Here is an 11,439-nt window from a genome sequence, read left to right on the forward strand (position 1 = left end):
GCTAGAGTACAGCTGATCTGCCATCTTTGGTAGCCTGGAGTTGAAATAGGGTTACGGCTGCAAAGTTCCTCCAGTAGCAGTCAAAGTGCTCTGCATTGCTCCAGAGTTTTGGGGGGGGAGGTCTTGGTATAGAACCACTTCCAATTCCTGGAAGATAGCTGTATCTTGCGTTTGGGCAGCCCTCATAATTACTTTCTTCTGGTTGTAGGATAGCATGCGGCACAGCACATCTCATGGACGTGTGGTGCATCTGGAGCCCATTTCCCGATGTACGTAATCAATCTCAATGAAGGTCTCAGAAAGGGGAGTTTTCCCCCCAGCCAATTTTAGCTGGGTGCACCACCTGGCGGTTTTTAGGTGGTTACTGAAGAGTTGGGTCACAATACAGGGGCTGCCACCCACCTTCAATTTCTTACCACCGGGCTTAAACAAATTTCTGGGTTGAACACTGGAAGGGTTTTGGAAGATAGCTTTGAAAAGGGTCGTGATTGCACCATGTAGGTCGGCCAGGGCAACTGCTTCCAGAAGACCCCTTATCCTGATTTTACTGCAGTGATTGCGATTTTCAAGATAATCCTGCCAGCTGAGCAGAAGTTGTATGAACAGGCGGTGTTCGGTCTGTGATGTTCTCCACCTCCTCTATTCTTTCGCCGACAACCTTCCAGAGCTCAGCTACCTCTGACCTGACCTCCAGGCCTGCTTTTGTGGGTAGGGAGTGTGCCATTCCTTCCCAGGTATCTCACTGACCCAGCAGAACAAGGGAGCTACTCATCAAATCCATGGATCTGCAGCCTATGTCAGAGCAGCAGGGGGGATCTCCCTGGTAAGCCATCCTCTGCCAGAAGCTAGAGCCAGAGCTGCCACAGCATATGTAGATTGCTGCCATCTAGCCCCCTTCTGTTCCTTCACCCACTAGCATAGAAGTAACTTCAAAGGTGAAATATGCACTAATTTCCTGCTTTTGAGGGTCAAATAGGCTCTGGGGAGTGCTCCCCCATTGCCTAGGGGACTTGCAGTAGCTGTGGAGAAGCATGTCCTCACGCAGCCATGTGCATGTACCCCCACCCTTTTTTTTTTTATCATTGTTACATGCTCCACAACAACAAACTTATCAGTAATATCCCAGATCACCAACAATAAATTAGTAAATCATAACAATAGGCAGCAGTTCTGTGGTGAAGACAAGAACAGCACTCAATAATACTGAGGAATATGGTGAATGGAGACAATTGTACTGAAGAATACGGTGAACACATCACTGTGTTAAACACAAGTATAAACAACTATATTTTAGTACCAAGGGGCACATTTTAAAAGTGTGCCTTGAAAAACAACACCAATCACGATGATAATTAATTTTCAACATGTAAAGAAGGAAGAACTTAACATTACAAAGTTACTTATGTGTAGTTTGTTAGTCGTAGAAAATAAAGCATTGCATTAGGTATCAAGGCCTAAGATTATCATCAATTAGGTTTACTAGTAGATGTTGACTGTTAAAAAGAACATGGTAACAGTGATCGGTTCTTAAGATTTAATCTAGCAAAAGGATAATAGGATGAATGCCAGATAATATTATATGATACATGTGATGCTGTAATCAAAAAAAAAGGAATATTTGGGTCTTTCTCCCTGGCAAACAAAACAAAATGGTTTTTATAAAGCAAACTTTTTTTAATAATTTTTTTAGCAGCCCATGTGGAAGTTATTGGAACAACAACAACTCAGATCCCTTCAGAGTAAAAATTATCAAGACCACATCCAACATTCAAGACTACAAACAATTTAGGGGGTTTGTTCTAGGCTCTTTTTTGAGGAGTTGATTAACAGCTCAATATTTTTAAAAATACCTACAGTTTTACCTATTGATTGAACCTTACCTAGAAGTTAATGCATATAATTAAGGCATTTACAAAGGTGGCCAATAATCAAGGGGAGACATATCTTAGCACAAACGTTTTGGATTTTATGGCTGATTGAACCAGTTTTTAATTCATTAACTAATATGAAGCACATTCACTGTTGATAAATTCCACCATGATAGTAATTTATTTAGGATACCTGCTACTAATAATTTAATTTTTTAGATTAATATTTTTTTAAATGAGCAATAACTATGTAAATACCTAATTTTCAAACTATGTGGTAATCAAACTAGATAACAATCAATTTGAGATAATTTCCAGTTCTTTCAAATATGTTGAAACAAAAACAATAAATAAAAATAGGATGAATATATGGATTGATTTAATATACTCCTTTGTCCAAATCATGATTGATACCAGCTGCATCATGAACATGCTACCCTGGTTTTTGTCTGGTCCTGCCATATCCTAAATACCATTCTGTGAGAGAAATGTCTGTACTTGACAACTCGCACCTAACATAAATATGCGTGTCCCCAAAGTATTGAAATTGATTGTTTTATGTTTATTTCATGATTGTTTGTTGATAAAATGGGTAATTGGCGAATTATATAAACTTGATGGTAAATTGATGTATATTTTATCTATATATGAATGTTTTGTAACATGAATTGTTGTTGAAATTGTAGATCTCCTCCTCCTGAGGAAGCGGATAGTCTCAGTGAAACGTGTAGAGTGATTGATATACCTCAATTAAGAGAGTTTTCAGAAGGAAATCTAAGCGATACAAATAATTTTTTTTTTATATAACTTCTTGTAAAGAATTTTAAAATTCGATTCAGAGTAAAGCAAGTTTTGGAATTTTTTAAACAGTATTAGAGAAGAATCTGCTGATTTGGCCTTTAAAGTCCTATTATCCAGTTTACAAACAAATTTTTGGTTAATTAAGTTAAGGGAACACTCAACCAACACACTGGAACACCAATTCATGTACATTATAGAATATCAATTGACCCCCTAAGAAGAATGGTGATTGTTTAATTTCACCTGCTTTAGTGCAAATTAAAGCAGCAACAACAGGTGGACAGTAGGGCAAGGCAACTCTAAGTTTTTACCACAGACCATTTCTCTGTACTTATTCGTCTTGACAAACTGTTTATTAGACACACATTTTAACCTACTTGCCGTTAAGCCCGACCTTCGCTCGGGCAAAAAAAAATTGCGAAGATGGTTAACCCCGAGATTTTTCACATCCCCACTTACCTGGTCCCCCTGTGCTCATCCAGGGTCGTCCTCCATCGATCATCGTCCGCCGATCTCCCTCTCCAGCGTCGGGTGCCAGCGGGACCAGATAAGAAGCCGACCGGCATCTTGTGATCCGCCGGCCCAGCGGATCACAAGATGCCGGCCGGCAGAACACAAGATGCCGGCCGGCTTCTTACCTGGTCCCGCTGATCGTCCCACGTCCTTCTCGATCCAGCGCCGGATGCTCTCTGAAACGAGAAGCCGTCCGGCGGAGAAAAAAAAAAAACGGACGGCTTCTCCCTGCGTGCGTGCGCGATGACGTCGGCGCGTGTGCAGGAAATTCAAACTGAAACTCATTCAAACATTTTGTATTGGATTCAATACAAACTCCTGTATCCAATCCAATACGAAATACCGTATTTTTTGCCATATAAGACGCACTTTTTCTTCCCCAAAACTGAGGGGGAAAAGTTAGTGCGTCCTATATGACAAATGTGTTAAAAAAAATAATTAGAATATTATACTCACCCGATACCCGGATCCTGCGTGTGCCTCTGCAGCAACAAGTCTCTCAAAGTTGTCTACAATGGTCACCTCTTATTTATATTATATATATATATATATATATATATATATATATATATATTTTTTTTTTTTTTTTTTTTTTCTTCCAATGTTACTACAACTGCCCTTTAAACCCCCAGCAGTGTTATCATTTGTTCCAACCTTTTCTCACTTTTGCCGGACATATTTTTTTGCAATGGCAGCTTGACTGGCATGTGCCAGAGAACATCAGAATTAGCAGGTTTGCCATTGACATCTCATTCTATTAAAAAAAAAGGATTTATATAGCGCCAACATATTATGCAGCGCTGTACATTACAGAGGGGTTACAAATGACAGACAGATACAGCCAGTGACACAGGAGGAGGAGATGTAGCATATGCCCCATTTCCACAAATGGGGCATAAAATACAGAGCAGATGCAAAGCAATGACTTACAAACTAATCCACATTTAAGATTGGTCCTACTACATGATTACATTGTAAATGTTGTCCCCTCCTGCAGGACTAACAGCCTATGTAAAAAGTAAAGGGCAGCCGTTTCTGAAAGACGGGGATTGGGCCAAAAAGAAAAAATGGCTAGCCCTAGGAGGAACTCCATTGTTTCTATGACAAATGCAAGGGCAAGCAAAAGACAAAGGAAACTTATCGTTGACAGTACATGTACTGCCATAAAAACATTTCCCTAAACAATTAAAAGCTTTAGGCCACAGCTAAAGTATTACACAATACAAAACATTACACAATAAAATAAGTACATAAAGTTATACCATAAGTTTTACATACATTACCAATTGGTCTTTCTCATCTCAGACAAAAATCCAGCATGTGTACAATGGTCTCCCATGGTAGATCTTCAATCCACTGTGGCAGCATAATGAAAAACTGATTGGGAATAGCTTCTGTACTTTCCCGTGAAAAAGAGAAACATAGAGTGCCACATAACGGCAGTGTGTGTACAATGCACATTCGTTGTCCTGTCACTGAAAAAAATTCTGAAATATTTTTTTCCAGTGACAGAAATCTGACATCTGTATACCTGATCAGGTAGGTCAATGCAGAAAGGGTGGTTCATTATTTCAGTTTGCACAGGCCTATGCATTGCTGATCTCAGCTCTCACAGAGGAATAATACTAACTCCAAAAGGATATGCAGGCTGAACATGCAATCAACAGTTTTGGATATGCAAAGAAATAGCACCTACTAAGTGCCCTTATTTAATTTTAAATTTAATGGTGCCAGCCCCTAATGCAAACAGTACAAAAACATGAAAGGTCTCTACAATACCTCGAAAAAAGCCTAAGGGCAAAACACGTTGTGATTGGTAACCACTGCTTTGATTGAAACTTATATGACCACAATCTATAAAATGTTACATTTATGGATATTTTTATCTTGTGCCGATAGCTGAACTCTATTTAGATATATTACCTTACAAGCCTCATGAAGCAATAAGGGCTCATGGTCTAGGTTGTTTTTTTTGTACATGTATACGTCAAACATTATATTATATTTAGTGATTCACCATTATATTTGGGAGCTGGAAGGTTTTGTAGGAGGGTTGAAGAAGATGCCTCCTTCTCCCTTACCCATCTAGGCTGACAAGTGCTACTTTGGCTGAACCTCCTGCTTTTTATGAGCCAAAAAACTATTTGCAAGAAAAATTTATTATATTGTGTATGTACAAAAATCAGTTTTCAGTAAAATAATACACTAAAACATGTTTACCTGCATTTACACAAATATTACATGACAAAACTTTTGCAACTAGATTTCTGTAATCAACAGGTTCTTTTTTTCAGAAAAGTAGTAAATGTTTTGTGGTTTTAAGTATAATCCAATTTTCCAATTTGAAAAAAAAAAAAGGTTTGAGTACCATAGAATGTCACAGTATGTCACTGTCAGTTTCTGTCTGTCATTTGCAACCTCTATTTATTTATTGTACAGCGTTGTGTAATATGTTGTTATATAAATACTGTTTAATAATAATGATAGTTGCCTGTTGAATTAAAAACTTGGAGTCACTGACCTGAAGCATTCAGCAGTACGACTAAGTTCTGACTTACATTTATATTTCACTTGAGTGATGTAGAAGTATTTAATGAAAGTTAAAGTTAAAAAAATTTATATGATGACAAAGATCCTTCTGCCTGCAAGAACCTTTGTGCAGTTAAGAGTACATGATGGGCATGATTCTGTGCCAAGATGAAATAACTCCCTGTGTTAGTGTGCAGAAGTTACATTATACCCACTTTGCCATTTAGGACTACTGCAAGGGAAATCACAGCTGTTACATTACTGGAGAGGGCAGTTTGGCAGAAGGGAGGGATAGGGAAAGAGAAAATTGCAATTTCAAAAGAAGTCAGTAATGTAAGCCTACATGTTTTATTCCTAAAAGTTCCTTATATTTCTCTTGACATCCATCCCAAGATGTTCTTCTAAAACAAAAACAAAATGAGATGGTCTGTCACAGAGCAGGATGCTTATGACAGTGCTGGATTGATACAATCTTGATAAAAGTTATGTACACAAGTCATATATATTACTAAAAATAATCTTTAGTTATTGTTTCTAGTGACAGCAAAACAAACGAGCACTGTTGTGTTCTTTGGAGGGGGGTTTTATACAGTGCTAGATTTTTACCAGAGACAATCACAATCATCCTTCTCGCAACAAATATTAAGCGTGTGTATGCAACATAAGAGAAAAATTTCAACAGCATGTACAGTCAACTAGTTAGACCTGCTGTAGGATGAATATAATATCAGGAGCACAGTTAAAGCGAAGTAAATTGTAACCATATTATGATGAATTCCATTACAAATTTAAAGTAATCGCTGTCAGTTTTACACTATACCTCATTATATTATTACACAGTATTTATATAGCGCCATCATATTACGCAGCGTTGTACAAAGTCCATAGTTGTGTCACTAACTGTTCCTCAAAGGAGCTCATCAATGTAGTCTAAGGTAAATTTTTTGGGGGGAAGCCAATAACCTCATTGCATGTTTTTTGGGAACCTACACAGGCACAGGCACAGGGAGAACCTGCAAACTCCATGCAGAGAGTGTCCTGGCCAAGATTCGAACCTGGGATCCAGCGCTGAAGATGCCGGAGTGATACCTCATGTTTATTACTAGTCAAAATTTACAAAGTACTTTGAGTAAAACATAGAATGGCGTTTAAGGATTTCACACTAAACCGAATTGGATAATTGGAGATCAAAACCAACAGTTCCTGATGAATATTGCTATACACATGGCAAAAACACAATTCTTCATAGATTTTGACAAACTACTGTACAGATCGTAGTTTGTGAAAGATTTTTCACTTTGTCACTTTTTATGCCCAGTGCAAGTCTACGAGCCATGCATGCCCAATTTCACGTATGATAATCATTGTCTAACATCTATCTAGACAATGACAAATAACCAGAGTGAATTATTATTGTAGTCAAGAATCATCATCTTTTGAGATCAATCACTTTAAAAAAAATAATTATTTAACAATAGGCGTCTGATCATTAATTTTGAATAACAATTCTACAAATCTAGCACATTGTTCAACCCAGAATTTTTTTTAACATGGATGGGAAGAAATTGTAGGAGGGTGGCAGTCCGTGGATTGTGACAACTCTTCAGTAATCACCCCAAAACAGCTGGGTGGTTACTAAAAAGTGCTCTGTGGCGCACCCAGGTAAAAGGGGCTGGGGAAAACACTGAGCATGTGTATGTAGCTTAAGTCTTTTAAAATGCCAATGCACAGACGTATAACATTGCCAGATGCTGATGGTGGAGATACAGGAATATTGCTTTCACTTACTGATTTCAAGTGGGCTACCATAGTACTCCCCTGCCCCCTTTTGGTGGGTGGGCCACCCGGCTGTTCTGCCCAGCTCTTATAAGCAGTTCTAATCCTCTGAACAGACACAGAGAGGTTGATCCCTTTTCAGCTAAGAGCTGATTGCTGATAAGAGCCAGGCAGAGGGAGAAGAGCACAGCACAGCTACGATAAGATCGGGACACAGGCTGTTCCTCCCCTAATCTATAGTTGTGTCAAGTCTTCTGAAAAAAAAATTTGCCCGAGTGGGCATGTGTAATGATGTAATCGGCAGCTTAATAGCTGTGTGTGTAACTGGATGTCATTCTGCAGCCTTACAACTCTGTGTATAAACCTTCATATCTACTAAACCATATGTCATAATGACTTCAAATTTTTAGGATGCACAGGGAACACTCATAGTTAACAGTAAGTAACCACTATTTCAGCACCCTTTGAAAAAAATTTAAGATATGGGGATCAGAATTGCAAAAACTTTTGAAAATACTACAATGGGGTTCCTGTTTCAAAAGCAAGTGCACCTAGGTGTCCTTAATTGAAAATGCAAATTAGGGACCCCAGGCCACTCACATAGAATCATTAGGATGGGGCTCCTAAATTATTACGTAACTGTCACAAATCTACAACTGTCATACTATGTTACCCTGATCTGCTTCTCTTTGAATCACAATTTACCTAGAATGGTGGGGTGTCCAAAACCAAAAATATAGGTGCAGTGGGGGACACCTTTGGCAACCCCCCCACCCCAAAATGTAATTACTGCCCTGTTACACATTACTGCCCACTTCTAATACTTGAACCCCAATTTCTCTGCAATGGGAAGGTATAAGTAACAGAAAATGTGTGGAAAATGTCTGTAGCCAACCCCCCCCTAATGGTTTATCATTTTGGTATCATGAGAACATAAACTCTACCTATCAAAATTAAATTGGGGTACATGTACTGGAAGGGTACAACCATGTGTACCAGGGCAATGTGTTCTGATGGGCAGAGTTTATGTTGTAATGATGCCACGGTGAATAAATTTTCACACCCCCCACTTGCACCTATATTTTGTTTACCTGCACCTCTCTGTGGGCAGAGTTTTTTTTTGTTCTAATGATGCCATGCTAATGAAATTTTAGGGGGGTTTATACACTGTCCCCCACTTGCATCTACATTTTCAGTTTCTTGCACCTCTTCATTCCAAATAAGATGAGGTTCAAAGAACAGAAGCAGAAAAGGCAGCATAGTATCACTATAGTTTTGTGAAAGGTAGATTGGGGCCCACCCCAATGCCCCTTGCTGTGTAGGTGGCCCCTGGGGGTCCTTAATTTGCATCTTTAATTTTGGTCTCCTAGGTGCACTTTCCTATGAAACAGCAACCCAATTGTTCAATTTCCACAAGTTTTTAAACTTGTGATCCCTGTATCTTGAAATTCTTTAAAGAAATATTGGTTATTAGTGGTACCCTGTACCATAAAATTCTCAAGCCATTACAACCAACAATTTAGGAGATCTGAAAACTTGAACACGGCGAGTTGTTAGGGCTGCAGAATATGACAAGCAACCTTTACACACACATAGCTATCACACTACGGGTGGATGAATTTCAATTTTTTGTTTTTGCCCATAGAATATGGGCAGTGATGAAAAAGAGGGGGGGGGGGAATTGACACTGGCTGTCCTGCCTTCCCATCTGCTAACACGTGCATGATGCTCTTAAAGCAACACCACATTTTAACATTGTATAAAAGGGGACTTTCCTTTTTTTTCATATTAAAAAACGTGTTTTTTTTTTTTAACTTGTGGGGGAGAACCCCTCTCCTTCCGTCTTTACTGCCATGGTGGTAAAGACTGCAGGGTAAATCTGCAACATCCTAAGGTATTTGTGTCACATATCCCAGGTGGTTGTGGGCTGCTTATTTTGCGAATGCCCAACATTGGGAATGTATCATCAGGGGCTTTCCTATAATGTAAAAAAAAAGTTCATCAATCCCACGCATGCACAAAGAGATCAACACTTGATGGAACAGTGAGCATCAGAAGAAGATAGAAGCTCAGCAAGCGTGGGACTCTCTGGGCTCAGTTTGTGGACTTTTTTTCACAAAAGCTTAGCGCTAAATGTAGCTAACGCAAGGAGGTCACATCTGAAGTCAGGCTGAATTCACATTGGCAGTAAGGTTGCATTTGCTGCGTTTACCCCTCACTTTCCTCTCACCAGGAACCACTACTGCTTGAAAAACTGCTAGGTCTAAAACAAATCCCAGCACTTACCGCCTGTTTTCAATCCCATGTGCCTAGGAGTTGTCACTCAGGAGGGGTAAATGGTCCAGTTTTTACCACTAATGTGAACCAATCCTAACATGTTATGCCACATTGATGTCAATATTATACTAATAAACATGGAACTCTAGGCAGTTGGATTAAAATACATACGCACTGAACAGTTTGGGCATAACACAAAATCATGGAAAAATTGCCCACTCTAACAAGCCAGACATTAGTAAATTGGAACAAAGTACAGGGGGTAGGTAGAACACGGTTACAATAATAGAGGTTACTGGATACCTGTGGCTTATAAAACTAGGAGCACTAAATTTTCCCACGTTTTTTTCCCAGCTGAAAAAAAAATCTGGGGAGAACACTGGCTAGAAATAACATGACTCAAACCTGTAGATCCTCAATCAGCTACCACTTGAGATTTTCCTACTTTTGCTAAAATTGCACAGTGCTGACAAATTTTATCACCCCAACCCTTGGTGCCCAATCTTAAGCCTTCTTTTCAACCCAGTGGTTATGCTTAAACCCCCTTCCTTCCCCACCTGATGCCTAAACTATCCAGAAACCAACCTTAACCTCCACCAGTTCCCTTATCTTACAGGTAGCTAAATTACATATACTTTATCACCAAACGCGCTGACAGGAACAAAGTAAATCCCATCTATTAAATTACATCTGAAACACTTAATCTACCCACACCTACCGATTAGATGCCACGATTTTCGGCGTCCATATGGCAGATTGCCAGCATGTTGATCCGACTCATAGCCAACAAGAGGCGTACAGATGCCATCAGCGACCTGGCCCACAAGCAGGAGGATCCCGGCATTAAACGAGTTAAAGCCCAACACAGAATGGAAATAGACTAAGAAATATGTGAACCACATAGAAGCACATAAGTCATTTAGAAAATGTCCGGTGGCATAGCTGAGTTTCTGACAAAAGTGTAACGAAGCCGAGTCTTCCATGCTGCTCCTAATAAACACTCACTACCTGCTCAGCTGACGAGGATTTAAACACGAAAGCATGCCAATGTACAAAGATGTCCCCAATTCCTCTGTAAGAAACAGTTCCCCTAATAACCAAATTATATACTAGGCGAGCAATAGAATGCCCCACAAACACCACTCATACCCAGCTATATATTGATGAAAGAACCAGGTCACAATGCATTGAATTCCGGTGTCACGTGAAGAACTCTAACCTTTGAAGTTCCTCTTCCCATACTACGCTTGTTTCCCCTTTCCTTACGCACATGCTCCAAAAATTTGTATTGTACCAACCCAGTACCAGACACGTCAGAGTCCCTAGGAACACCCCCTTCTATTAACTCTTTCATCACCGCAGCGCCTATCCTAATAACAGCAGGCATTACTAGTAGCTCAATATTCCAATGCAATGGTTGCCAGGTACCCGTGTGTTTTCTTTAACGTTAACGTTTAATATTATTAACCCTTTTGGTGCTAGTAATACTCTTTTTGCTGTCTGCTTTTAACTCTTTCATGTAGGATTATCAGCAGCAACACTTTTTACATGTTTTATATGTTTTGTATTTCCTAGCTGTTCCTGATTTGGAGGAACTCTCCCTTTGTCAGAACCATGCCCCTCTGACCCTCATTCTACATAGATAGATACATACAAAATGTATTTAAAGTAGATA

General features: G+C 39.4%; 1 protein-coding gene across 4 annotated transcripts in view; it reads right to left on the minus strand.

Annotated features, from left to right (window-relative positions):
• Positions 1-10,976, minus strand: part of LOC140326391 (major facilitator superfamily domain-containing protein 12-like) — a 209,809-nt gene extending 198,833 nt beyond the window's left edge. For all 4 annotated transcript variants that reach the window (XR_011919859.1, XM_072404941.1, XM_072404940.1 and 1 more), the window contains exon 1: positions 10,483-10,976. Coding sequence is in view for 3 of the 4 variants with exons in the window: in XM_072404941.1 (XP_072261042.1) it covers positions 10,483-10,747 (265 nt within the window). In the remaining variant the exon portion in view is untranslated. The remainder of the gene's footprint in view (positions 1-10,482) is intronic.
• Positions 10,977-11,439: the final 463 nt, after the last annotated feature.

This window comes from Pyxicephalus adspersus, chromosome 3, assembly GCF_032062135.1.
Source record: "Pyxicephalus adspersus chromosome 3, UCB_Pads_2.0, whole genome shotgun sequence".
Classification (NCBI taxonomy): Eukaryota; Metazoa; Chordata; class Amphibia; order Anura; family Pyxicephalidae; genus Pyxicephalus; species Pyxicephalus adspersus.